The sequence below is a fragment of the Gigantopelta aegis genome, chromosome 11, assembly GCF_016097555.1.
Source record: "Gigantopelta aegis isolate Gae_Host chromosome 11, Gae_host_genome, whole genome shotgun sequence".
Taxonomy (NCBI): domain Eukaryota; kingdom Metazoa; phylum Mollusca; class Gastropoda; order Neomphalida; family Peltospiridae; genus Gigantopelta; species Gigantopelta aegis.
This window is the reverse complement of record NC_054709.1, coordinates 10,216,067-10,230,024: the sequence shown is the minus strand read 5'-3', so window position 1 is coordinate 10,230,024 and position 13,958 is coordinate 10,216,067. Positions and strand designations below refer to the sequence as shown.

General features: G+C 39.4%; 1 protein-coding gene across 1 annotated transcript; it reads right to left on the bottom strand.

The window, feature by feature from the left end:
• Window positions 1-4,360: 4,360 nt before the first annotated feature.
• Window positions 4,361-13,943, bottom strand: LOC121385536 (translin-like). The gene is made up of 6 exons (XM_041516245.1): window positions 13,783-13,943; window positions 10,876-10,969; window positions 9,321-9,417; window positions 7,999-8,114; window positions 5,186-5,265; window positions 4,361-4,413 (listed from the first exon to the last, which is right to left on the bottom strand). Exons 1-6 carry the CDS (start codon window positions 13,855-13,857, stop codon window positions 4,390-4,392), a joined length of 486 nt encoding a protein of 161 aa, XP_041372179.1. The 5' UTR covers window positions 13,858-13,943; the 3' UTR covers window positions 4,361-4,389.
• Between the last annotated feature and the right edge of the window lie 15 nt (window positions 13,944-13,958).

The window sequence follows — 13,958 nt, the reverse complement described above, 5'->3', positions numbered from 1 at the left end:
AAGGAAATGTCTGTACATGCACCAAGCTCTATAATCATCATCATAAAGGGATGGTGTGCAAGGACCCTGGAATCTCCAAAGCTATGTCACTGGTTGATGTAAGTTGGAATTCTTTAATTGTAATAATATACCCTAGTCTTCAAGCAAGCAAAAACTACTTCAGTTTTGGTAGAGCTTGCTTGAGGCAACTGGGTTGAAGAATCAAAACTGGTTTATTTGAGGCCAACACTCTGTATGGTAACGTAATTGTGCCAGGTGGATGTTGCTGACAAGTCTGCTGTCTTCATGCAACTCATCTGTCTTTAAGTCCTATTACCGGCCTCGGTGGCGTCTTGGTTAGGCCATCGGTCTACAGGCTGGTAGGTACTGGGTTTGGATCCCAGTCAAGGCATGGGATTTTTAATCCAGATACCGACTCCAACCCCTGAGCGAGTGCTCCGCAAGGCTCAATGGGAAGGTGTAAACCACTTGCACTGACCAGTGATCCATGACTGGTTCAACAAAGACCATGGTTTGTGCTATCCTGCCTGTGGGAAGCGCAAATAAAAGATCCCTTGCTGCCTGTCGTAAAAGAGTAGCCTATGTGGCGACAGTGTGTTTCCTCTAAAATACAGTGTCAGAATGACCATATGTTTGACGTCCAATAGCTGATGATAAGATAAAAAATCAATGTGCTCTTGTGGTGTCGTAAAATAAAACAAACTTTACTTTTTTTTAGTCCTATCGAACAGCTGACCTCCAATTTTCCAGATTTTGGGGATTCTCCGATTTTATAAGATTTAATAAGACAGAAAGCTCATTGTAATGAATGCGACTCTGTTTACATGGTATTTCTCGTTCCAGCCAGTGCACCACAACTGGTATACCAAAGGCCGTGGTATGTGCTATCCTGTCTGTGGGATGGTGTATATAAAAGATCCCTTGCTGCTAATAAAAAAGAGTAGCCCATGAAGTGGTGACAGGGGGTTTCCTCTCTCAATATCTGTATGGTCCTTAACCATAAGTCTGACGCCATATAACCGTAAATAAAATGTTGAGTGCGTCATTAAATAAAACATCTCCTTCTTCTATTTACATGGTGTACAAGCATATTGCAATTTTGATAATCCTATTATTTATGTAAAGAGTCCAGCACTCTACCAACTGAGCTAATAGTAAAATTCCCACTAGCTACTGCCAGTAGGAGCACTTTATACCAACACTACTACATATTAATATTCTTAAATCTTTATTAAAAATAATAATAATAAACTTTGATCGGTTCAGTAAAACCAGAACTGCCCGTGAATGTCAGACCGATAACATCTCTGGTTCAATTAAAACATGAGTCTGCTTGTATGTCGTATAAACTTTTTTGCACTTTTTTGTAGGCAAAATAAGAAGTGTTTTTCCACAAAGTCAACCAACACACAACAATATAGTAACCAAGGCACCCCCTGCCCCCCATTTGTTTTTTGCTTTTCGTTTATTATTTGTTTTGGGTTTTTTGAAGGGTGTGGTGCCGCATGACCACCCTCCTTTAATTTTCACCCAGCGAGAACACTGCATTTGCACTGCAATTTTTAGATAATACTGTAACTTTAAATTAAGAAAATTGTGTTATGCAATAAAAAGCTGAAATCAGATTACCCCCCCCCCCCCCCCCCCCCAACAACTAAAAATCACATCTGAACAGGTGGCAATAGAACACAGTAAAATGTGAGGGGGGAGGGGATGTAGCCCAGTGGTAAAATACTCGTTTGATGCACAATCAGTTTAGGAAGGAAAAAAGAAATCTTTTATTTAACAATGCACTCAATGCATTTTACCGGCCTCGGTGGCGTCGTGGTTAGCCATCGGTCTACAGGCTGGTAGGTACTGGGTTCGGATCCCAGTCAAGGCATGGGTTTTTTAATCCAGATACCAACTCCAAACCCTGAGTGAGTGCTCCGCAAGGCTCAATGGGTAGATGTAAACCACTTGCACCGACCAGTGATCCATAACTGGTTCAACAAAGGCCATGGTTTGTGCTATCCTGCCTGTGGGAAGCGCAAATAAAAGATCCCCTGCTGCCTGTCATAAAAGAGTAGCCTATGTGGCGACAGTGGGTTTCCTGTCAAAATCTGTGGTCCTTGACCATATGTCTGACGCCGTATAACCATAAATAAAATGTGTTGAGTGCGTCGTTAAATAAAACATTTCTTCAATGCATTTTATTTACAGCTATATGGCATTGCACATATGGTTAAGGACCACACATATATTGAGAGGAAACCTGCTGTCACCACTTCATGGGATACTCTTTTCGATTAGCAGCAAGGGATATTTTATATGCATCATCCCACAGACATGCTAGTACATACTACAGCCTTGGTTACACAGTTGTGGAGCATTGGCTGGAGGAGCGAGAAATAACCTAATGAGCTCACCAACGGGAAACGATCCCAGACCCAACCGCGCATCAAGCGGGTGCTTTACCACTGGGCTATGTCCCGTTTCTCCAATCGGGTTTTGGATAGATCCACGGCATTGGGCTAGTTCTAGTTCCAGCCAGTGCCTCCAAAATTGGTGTAGCATAGGCACATATGTACTATCCTGTCTGTGGGATGATGCATGTAAAAGATCTCTTGCTGTAGCTCATGGAATGAAGGCAGCAGGTTTCCTCTCTTATCATCTCAGTAGTCTTTATAAAAGATGCCATATAACCGTTAGAGAAAAAAAATTGGGGTGCATCGTTAAATAAAAACATCTCTTTCTTCTCTCTTTTAGTAATATATGATTTAAAAAATAACCAATAAGAATTAGAAACAAAATATTTTATTTTGATAAAATGTGGCTTATTACAAAAAGTTACATGTATATACTATTTTTCAAGGCAACATTAAAAAAAAAAAGTCAAGTCAAGCAGGGCTCACACTTTCGTAGCTAAATTGGCCAATTTCTGAATCCAAATGGCTACACTGTTCATTATTCGGGGAGGGAACGTATTACATAAATTAAATGTTTCCTTTTTTTTTCTTCCTTCTTCTTCTTCATGATTTTGAACTTTGTCAACAACGGTCTGGAATTAACAATTTGGAATGAAAGTGCTTTGTTTGACAGTGATTTCACATCAAATCTGTGTACATATTTAAAAAAGCAAGCTACATAAGTGCATTTCATAAACATTGTTCTGTGCACAGACAATTCGCTTTTGTTCTACAAGTAACTTGATTCAAACATGGTTTCTGATGTTATTCAATAATCACAGTTTAATTTATGTATGTGCCAAAATCACATTATTATATTATTATTATATTATTCTGTGTCCTATCACCATTTGTACGCTGGATGCCATATATTTAGCCACGTATATTAAAAATGCCACACAGTGATACAGAATCCCCAATTTGCTTCCTTACTGGAGTGAGATTACATAAATCAGGGGTAAAAATTTGAATTGAACATTGAATTGAAAATAGGCGGTGGACATGAAACACAAAACTATTGAACTTCAAAGATTGCAGAAGGGAAACCAGTTATTTTCAAACCAAAATATCAATTCTTACATTGAAATTATTTTGCCAAATTAAAAGTAAAACCAAAAGTTTGCGATGGTTTTAAAAAATTTGCAACGGGTGAATTCGCGGAGTGCCAGAGCTATCCCTGTTTCTATACTTTCAAAGAAAAGAAAATAAGACATCCTGTAATGCATGGGGTATGGAGGGCCTTCCCAGAATGGCATCTGTATTCCTCAATATTATAGTGTTTTTTGTTAGAAAAATTTTTGGGGGTTATGGTGGGTGAATGCAACCAGTCAATTGGTGTATGGAGGGCCTTCCCAGAAAGAAAATGGGTTACATTTATGATAGGGTTAAGAAAATCGTACAGTAATGATGAAAGTAATACATTTTGTCAAAAGGTTAAAAAAAAAAAATCTGCAAGAAATTTTGGGGATGGCGCCATACCCATTTTACCCTCTGGCAGAAACCCTGATATAAATTTCAGGTTAATTCAGAAATGGATGTTCTTAAGAAGTTTTTATTTGTAGTACCATTTTAGTTCAGCAAAGGACACTCATGAATTTGAAACAGGATTCACCAAACTACTAACTGCATCACGTAAGCCCAGCTTAAAACACACACAAAAAGAAGAGTAAATACAATGTATAATGGTTATGAATAATTCACATCCAAAAAAATATAGTCCAGCACTTTCCTTCCTTCTTCAATGAAGAGTCTTCTGGTTTACGTCCCCTAAGAGTAAGGTCATACACGACTTCTTCAACCTTTTTGAGGTCGTATTTGAGTGGTTCCCAAAGCGTTTTTTTTTTCGCAGATTATCATTTTTAAATGAGGAGTCTAAACCCCGAGTCCAGCTCTGCCACAACGCGTAGAAATCCGCACCGGTCGGGGTAGTCGTCTCCTGCTGTCACTGAGTGATCGCAAGTCGAGACTGTAAAGAAAAACAAAACAAACAGACATTAAAAAATTACAAAACAAATCCTAAATTTTGCTATTGTGTTACATGGTGTATGTTCCTGCACAAATATCGCTTCACATTCCTTTGCCAGTGTAGAGCAGGCCTATCCCAAGGCACATACATCTTACTGCGATAGTATTAATGGATGGTTGCAAGAGCCTGTTAATAGTTACAGAAACAGTCCCACAGCCATGGGAGCAGACAAGACAGCAAAATATCAGAGGAAAAGAATGTGGATATACAGCACTTAAATGTTTTTCATTTAGGGCACGGCAAGTGTTGCTTTTGGTTGTAGTAACAAAACTTAGGGTACAAAGGCAAACTGGAGGGACAGGGTGCATTTCGTATGTGTGGTGTGAGAAAAAGTGGAGAAGGAGTGGGAAGCGAGACACACACACACACACACACACACACACACCAGACAGCAGAGGAGAGAGAGAGAGAGAGATCGATGAGACCAGAGAGAGATGAGGGAGAGAGAGAGAGAGAGAGAGGGAAGAGAGAGAGCTCCGAGAGATTACAGAGAGAGTGATTACAGACAGAGAGAGAGATACAGACAGACAGAGAGAAAACAAACAAGAGAGAAAATGGGAGGACAAAATTACAACATGCCACAACCATTTAAAATGTCATCCTCATGGGATAAATTAGATTAATCCAATTTCTAAAACTGGCACCAGAGCATAATTAACAATGACCATATACATGCATAAAAAAATGAATCGCGTCCGAGTGTATGGCTCACCAGTTCCGTGGCAACTTGCAGCAAGCCCATCAGATAGTCATCCAGGTCTATGTGAAATCCATCGTCTCGTTTCACTTTTACTGAAATAACGCGAAGCATTAAAAGAAAATGAGACATTTATACACACGTGAAATCCTTTTAAAAAATAAAGAGGCATTTTATGCACACGTGACCAATCCTTTATTAATATAATACGAGACATTTATGGAAATTATGCACATGTAACATCCTTAAACTAACTAGGCATTTTATGCAAATGGAAATGGAAAATCTTTTGTTAAGATATCTTGAGTCATTTATACATCTGGCAAATCCTTCACTGAAATAATATGATGATATTTACCTATATGGCAAACCGCTGAATGTCAAACTTGATCTGGCCATAACTCTGTTAAAAATTGGTAAATCCCCAATGAAAGTGAAACTGGAGAAAACTTGAGGTGTTTTCTCTTTTATAGATACATCACCTGTCCTCATAACTAGTGCATATTCCCTACGATTAGTAGACTGGTCCGAACATCCCAACAGCCAATGGGATGGCTTAAATTCTTCCACTGTGTACCCTTCCTGTTCCGGTCATGTGACTACAACTTCCTTCTTTTCCCTGAGCGAATCACACGGAGAACTGGAAGAGGGGAGGAAGGGTGGGAAATCATTCCATGAGGACAGGTGATGTATCTATAAAAGAGAAAACACCTAAGTTTTCTCCATTTCTTTTCAACATCACCTGTCCTCATAATTAGTGCAGCATTCAATAGATGGTGGCGGGGTTCCATACTCCGAAGATGTACAAGTGTTCACCCCAAACTGTGAGGTGGGAAGAAAAAAACAAAAAAACCCAACCAAATTTAGCCCATCCTCCAAACGATGCATAACAACCAATATCCATGCTGTTAGTATTGACAGTGGGAAGGAAGCATCCGTCAGTGGTGTGGAGTAATGAAGTCGTGAAGCACGAAAAGGTCACAAATTCGTTCTCCAACAAGGAAGTTCTGAAAGGTGAGTAAGCGTCACCACCGCGGATGCAGGTGTTAGGTAACCATCCAACCAATAATTGTATACCAACGGAAACAAATATAGTAGAAGCATCCATCAGAACATAAACCAACAAAACCCGATTTTTTCTTACTAGTAAAACGGGGGGAGAAGTTAGTTCAATTAAGCCGTCGCTGAGTAGTATCAATGGTAGTGATTGTACGCTCAGGAATTTCCACCATTGTATGAGATTTGCCGAGACGAGATACCTTGAAGGGCACGTTAAACACTGAATAGGCATTAGAATGCCACGCAGGTAATGCCAAAGGGGAGGCCGTGTCAGCAAAAACCGCATCCAACTCTGTATTAACACCAGCGATCATCGTGCCCACAGCAAGAGATTTAATCACCACATCCTCTGGGGCTGCGTCGGTAACAATCATAGGTACCGGTCCCTTCCGGGTAGGCGCCGGTGATCGATCGAGGGTGCCGGGGTTAGCGATGGTAGAAATCGTAAACAATGGATAAACAGTCTTTCATTGTCATATTATCCACGGTATCTGAATCATCCACAACGGAATCCTGTGGTTCATCCTCAGGGAAGTCCCGCAAAAGCCGAGCACAAGCATGCCGATCCGCCATACTTGAAGGACGCGGAGTTCGTGAACGGCCGTAACGGAAACCGGAGGGTGACCGTGAGGTATAATGCTGTATACTACGAGACCGATGACGGCGATGAGAATAATCCGTAGATCGTGGAGAACGGCTCCGTTCACAGCTGTGATGCCCAACAACAGGTGAAGTAGGTTGGTGATGATCCGCAGTGGAATCCCTAGGTGGACGAGACACCGTAGTATCCGTTGGTGTGGTAACCGTGGTCACCGTAGCGCACACCGTAGTAGACACTGGAGTTGAAACTGGTACCGTCACGGTAGCCGTAGGTCTAGTAGTGGCTTGTAGCGAAGCGATAGTTTCTTGAACCATACTGGGTAAGATAGACTTCAGCAATTCAGCCATAGACTCCAAAGTCGGCGTAACTGGAGGGGAAGCCGCCGAAACAGCATCCGATTTCCTAGAGCGCTGAGCCAAGACCTTCAAGTAGTTGTCAAATTCAGTTGGTCCGAGAGGAAGACAGAGTAGACAACGTGATTCGACATCACAGGGTGACCGAGACCCGGGGCAGACGTGCGGGTCTCCTCCCGCCATAAATTTCCTGCATTTGGTACAAGAACGCATGACTCTAGCAGAGCTAGTATCCGACATTCTCAATATTTATCTGTAATGAGAAAGCAAACACATAAAATTGCACAAATCCGGTAAACAAGAAGACACCATTTTAAAATGGCGACCTACAGGGTAACCTGCACACATGGCAAAATTTTTATTTAAAGTGTAAATAACACTTAAACTAAAATGATTACAACCAAAATAATTGTATAATAGCAAAGTAACAACATTAAAGAATGTGTCACCACTATAAATCAAAACATAAACCAAAGTAATAAAACAGATGGCTCGGATTACGACAGAGCAAAATAAAGAACGTTCGAACCGTAAGAGCGAAGGAAAAAGAAGGAAGTTGTAGTCACGTGACCGGAACAGGAAGGGTACACAGTGGAAGAATTTAAGCCATCCCATTGGCTGTTGGGATGTTCGGACCAGTCTACTAATCGTAGGGAATATGCACTAGTTATGAGGACAGGTGATGTTGAAAAGAAATTGATCTGTAATTTTACGTGATAAACCAATACACAATATTTCAACAAAATAGTGTGAGGCATTGTGAAAAAGATGTCCACAAAACTATATGTGGGACAGAAAGTCAGACTGATCATTACCACCAATCATAGCGGCTGCCTCATCTCGTCCAATCAGTGTCTCTGTCTCAAGGTAGGTGATTAGTGCTGCTAGACTTGTCAGTCTCTGTAAGACGAATCTCCACTGATCGTGAAATCTGAAAAACATATTAAACAGGGTGCTGAAAAAATCCTGCTTCTGACATCGTTTCTATAGTAATGGCTTTTTCCTTAAAGAACTTTTTATATTTTTGACATGCAATGAGATGAATATTTATAAATGGCACTATATGTGAAAAATGGTCCTAAAAGTGAAACACTAAGTACTTTAATTAAAAATGAAACTTTTATGTTCATCAGGTTAATAATAAAAAAATCATCTGCAAACTGTGAAAAGTTAAAAGTTATTATCAATTTTATGTCCCTCGTGAAATAATTTTTACTTGTCACAAGCTTTGGTGAGTGACAAGTGAAAATTATTTCACGAGGGACATAAATTTGATAATAACTGGTACCGAGTTTGTTATTCTATTTATTACCTCAGCTTTTTTTTTTTTTTTTTTAAAGCCTTTATTTTCGATATAGCCTACATCAGCTACACGTATATGGAAACAACATAAACTACTTTACTGTTCTGGGTATTGCTTTAACTTTGCATTTTATTCACGGTTCACAGATAATTTTCAAAACCCAGAGTTCTATATATTCTGTAAAAAAAATAACATATATATATAAAATGAATTGCATTAAACTACCATTTTATTACAAGTTTAACACTGAAACTAGAAAGACGTAAACACAAATGCTTTATACTACGTGACGTCATTGTGTGTGCTTTACCAAATCGTGATGATGTCATATTTAGTACCGATAAGGTGATTGGTTTGTTGGTGTCAAATCGTCCAATAGTAGTGTACATTAGTGTACCAATGCATAATAATTTCTCAGTGAGAAATTATCATTTTTATTTTCCCCGTTATGAGTGCCTGCTGGGGTAATAAATTAAAATAATACACATAGTACCAATAATTCAGTTCAATTAATTTATTTTATATATACGGATCTTATAAAATGGCATGGCATACATTGAACAACATAACAAGAACATAAAATGATTAAATCAGATATATATAGTAATAGTATATACATGTAATATGTATACGATATGTACACATAGTGTGTATATGTGTTAGTTTAAGTTGGTTTTGTAGTAGAGGGTCTGGTAAGTTCATTTTGCCTGTGGTTGAACATGTCATAACAGAATTGGTCAACAATTGGAGTTACTTATTCCCCAATTTTCCCAGTTCAGACAGAAGTATAACAAAACATCTATAAAATAAAACAATACATCATACAAATAATACCTGTAGTACTGGTTATTCGGGATTTTCTCCGCCAGTTTAGCAATCTGGTCCCTGACTTTACTGAAATCATCTCTGGCTTCTTTGCATATTGTGCTAACTGAAAACAATATTTTAAAAAACTTTAGTTACATACAACTTGAGACCATTGTCTATTATTTAATAAAACGCCAAGTGGGACGTAACACTTTGACGTCAGACGATGTCATAGGTTAGCGCACTACAACCTTACAGGAATGTCAATAAACGAGATGAGTGATATAAATTAAGATTGATTATGGGTAATAAATAGGATATTAAACTCGCTACAATTCCTATTATGTTTATGTCCCTCATTGTGGATCTTTTACATGCACTATCCCACAGACAGGATAGCACATACCACAACCTCTGATATACCAGTCATGATGCACTGGTTGGAACAAGAAATAGCCCAATGGGTCCCAAACCGACCACTCATCAAGCAAGTGCTTTACCACTGGGCTACATCCTGCTCCAATTTGAAAACTGATTACCAACCTCTATTCACTATTTTAGAAATGTGCAACACCAGGGCTCGAATTTAAGAATAGAGTTACCTATGGCAATTTTGAAATGCTTTTGCCGTATGTAAAATGCTCACCGACGGCAATTTTGAGCCTGCCTGTGGCAGTTTTAAATTCATTGGTAACCTTTGCAACAAATATAAAAACAAAAAATAGTCCCTTCAACTGACGTTAATAATTTGTGTGCGTCGCCAAACAACTGCCTGCCATCGGTGAAGCACCTGACTGACGGCAAAGCACCTGACTGACGGCAAAGCACCTGACTGACGGCAAATCAACTATAGTAATTACTGTCGGTGCCATCGTTAAGTTTGAACCCTGAAGCACAATACTGAACAAATTGGGCAACATGATACTGAAGAAAACGTTCTTAGGATACCCATCAGGGACACAGGCTAGGGGATGGGTTCAGTAAACTCCTCCACAATCAGACTAAAACAGGTTTTTACAGTGCACTATTAGGCCATTCATACATGTATAAGTGTCCAGAGAACATGTAGACAACAAGGTGGGCTATTTTCATATTAGATCCCCACCCGAAGATCCAGACCACTCCAGACTTCCCATTGTACCACTTTAAGGAGGGCTTCTAGAATTTTTATAAATTCCATTAGCCATGGGATCAGTGATTTTAAAAATTTAATAGCCACAGTAAAAAATTCACTAGCCCTACTTTACTTTAAGTTAATACAATTTTACTAAATAATAGTAATAATCAAATATATGTCGCTAAGGAGGGCTATAGAGCTTAAAAATACTAACATTGGGGAGTGGGGATGGGGCAGGATATTCAAATTTACAAAATGGAGTTAACTGCAACATTTGACCAAAACATTTCACTAGCCATCGGGTATGGCAAAAGTAATTATTTACTAGCCCAACAATCAATATCATTGCGATGGGAGTGGGGCTACCATAATCTAGAAGCCTGATTTGAGACCCGCTCAACCAAAACATATGCAAATACAAATGTACATGTACATTACAAAAAATATTTAAATAAAACACAGTACCTTTTTTAATTCCTTCTGCTTGGTGGATAAGCTGCAGCTTGGTCTGAATCTCTCGGGCCGTCTGCTCAATGTCATGAACAACCGTTCGAATTTCCTGAAATAAAAAGAGTAATTAACAACTGTGTTTTTAGTGATTTGATGTGATGGTTGTTTTTTTAAAACAATATTTATTAAAATTAGTCAAGTGGATTGTAAAGGCATCTCCACAAAGGTAGTACAAGTTTGTGTAACATCAACATTGTAATTTGGGTGGGTGGGGGTGGATGATATATATCTTATCTAAACAGTTTTTTTGCCATAAATAAATTTTTGGGAATTGAATGCAACCACAGTATGGGGGGCTTTTTAAGCGACACATCTGATTATTACTATTATTTAGTAAAATGGTTTTAACTTAAAAGTAAAGTAGGGTTAGTGAATTTTTAACTGTGGCTAGTAAAAAAAATTAATTACTGATCCCATGGCTAGTGGATTTGATAAAAATTCTAGCAGCCCGTTATACTGTGTTTCGTCACCTCTGCAACCGTTTCATGACAGCTACAGCAACCAGTAATGAACTTTTGAGATGTCGGGTGTCCGCGCAAACAATCCAAAATCGGCTGCGAACCACTCACTCACGCCACTTGCGATGGACTCAGAGGGAATGGAATAAAGTTATGTTTAGAGATGAATCAAGATTCATACTGCCATTTGCCGATGGCAGAGAGGGTTTGGAGACAATGTGTTGAATGTCATGGTCAGTGTTGTGTCAGTGAAGTTGACAGATTCGGAGGTGAAAGTGTAAAGGTTTGGGGTGCTTTCTGTGGAAATGGACGTTCTCGACTTCTTGTCATCCGTGGCAACCTCAACGCTGCTGCATACCGTGACCAGGTGCTGGCCCAGGAACTTGTGCCCTTCATGGCAGCTCATGGTCCAGGTCTGATCTTTCAGCATGACAATGCCAAACCCCCACATGGCCATCTTGACAAGGGATTACCTGAGGAACGCGGGCATCGATGTTATGGATTGGCCTTCAAGGTTGTCTGACCTGAATCCCATCAAGCACGTCTGGGATGTGCTGGGAAGACGCCTGCACATTCTCAGGAACCCTCCACAGACTTTGCAGGAACTTCGTACCTCATTAGTGGAATAATGGCGCTGTATCCCTAATGCAGTCTTTACACGCATCAGGCAGTCAACGAGAAGGCGTTGCCTTGCAGTTGTGGGTACACATGGAGGGCATAAGCGCTACTGAACCTGTGATTTCATTAGACGACCCTGCTTGTGAATTACCAGTTTGACTGTTTGTGGTTTTGACGAATGCTGTGGGCGCAACGAACAGATTTTTGACTCAACTTTTATTCCTTTTCTTTTTTTGGACGTCATACAATCAAAAAAATACCTTATTTAACACATTTCTCTGTCATATTTGCTAATTAGCCAAGATGAAACGGTTGTGAAGTTTTTAATTTGACTCAATATATTCATTTCCTGTTTAACAATGAAATGACAGTGAGCATCAGCTGAAGAGGATTAATATACACAACTGGCGAGGTTTCTCTCAGGGGTAAAACAGGTATGACGCCATAACCAAAACTTTGTGCAGATTTTTTTTTTTAAGTTAACCATTTGACAAAATTAATTACTCTTATCATTATTGTATGATTTTCTTAACCCTAAACTTTTCATTTTCTTTCTCCAGAAAGCCCCCCATACCTCTTGTTGACTGTGGTTACATTCAATTTGACAGTGCCATACCCAAAAATGTCTTCCAAACTGCAAGCGCGACATTCCAAAAATGGAGCTGGTCAAAGGTCAAATACTTCCTAGAAATGGTGTGTGTACGTTCAAATTATGTTGCCGGTGAAAGAAATGTGAAATTTTTTGTCTTTACAAGAATATTTCAAAATTTATTGATTTGTCAATCGCAGTCTGGTGGACTAGTAGAAATTCTGGGCAGGCTAGCAAGTTTTAGTTAGTTCTGGTCCACCTGGCTAGTGAAATTTTTTACATTTCTGAACCCCTGTACACACAATGTATATTTCAAGTGTAATAACCTACAGGTGCAAGTGTTAACTTCAGTATGTCAACTGTCATGCTACCTTGCTTTTAGAGAGATTTCCCCAAGTTTACAACCATTGAATGTTTTCTACTAAGTGAGCCTTTTTGGTGACTAGAGCTTCTAGATTATATAGTAGCCCCACTTCCATGGCTAGTGATATTCAGTGTTGGGCTAGTAAATAACTACCATTGCCATGCCCGATAGCTAGTGAAATATTTTTGGTCAAATGCATTGTTTGCGGCCATATGAGCCGCCATGTGCTAATGTTTGTAGCAATCACCGTTAATTTTATACACGATATATTTTTGATCATATGAAATTACTGAAAGGTAAAATCTGGTTTGTGTTTTGCTACAAACAATAAAACAATTTAAACATTATTATTTTATTTTCCCACATACTGAATGATTTAAGGAAAGAAAGAAAGAAATGTTTTCTTTAACGATGCATTCAACACATTTTATTTACACCTATGGCATCAGACATATTGTTACGGACCACACAGATTTTGAAAGGAAACCCACTGTCGTGCCTTCATGGGCTACTTTTTCCGATTAGCAGCAAGGGATCTTTTATTTGCGCTTCCCACAGGCAGGATAGCACAAACCATGGCCTTTGTTAAACCAGTTATAGATCACTGGTCGGTGCAAGTGGTTTACACCTACCCATTGAGCCTTGCGGGGCACTCGCTCGGGGTTGGAGTCGGTATGTGGATTAAAAATCCCATGCCTCGACTGGGATCCGAAACCAGTACCTACCAGCCTGTTGACCGATGGCGGCATGGCCTAACCACGATGCCGGTTAAATGATTTCAGGAAGACAACGAAAACATGATTCTTACGAATATAATATGAAAAAAATCATACTTCACGTAACTGGTGATCAGCATTAAGATACTCCTGAAAGTCAGAAAAAATTCCTGGTTTCGCACCCACAGACATATTAGACTGTCAAATGATTCTAAAATATTACAATGACCAGAACAATAAACGAAAACGAGCACGTTAATTTCCCGCGTTTCGACTGGTTTTTGTCATGTGAT

What these genes read in the sequence shown, in the direction of transcription:
- LOC121385536 (XM_041516245.1), bottom strand. Translation starts at nt 13,857, where the DNA reads ATGTCTGTGGGTGCGAAACCAGGAATTTTTTCTGACTTTCAGGAGTAT. An exon ending in CCGAATAACCAGTACTACAG is followed by an intron (nt 8,115 to 9,320) that starts GTATTATTTGTA and finishes TATGTTTTTCAG; the next exon opens with ATTTCACGATCAGTGGAGAT. An exon ending in GGCAGCCGCTATGATTGGTG is followed by an intron (nt 5,266 to 7,998) that starts GTAATGATCAGT and finishes GCGTTATTTCAG; the next exon opens with TAAAAGTGAAACGAGACGAT.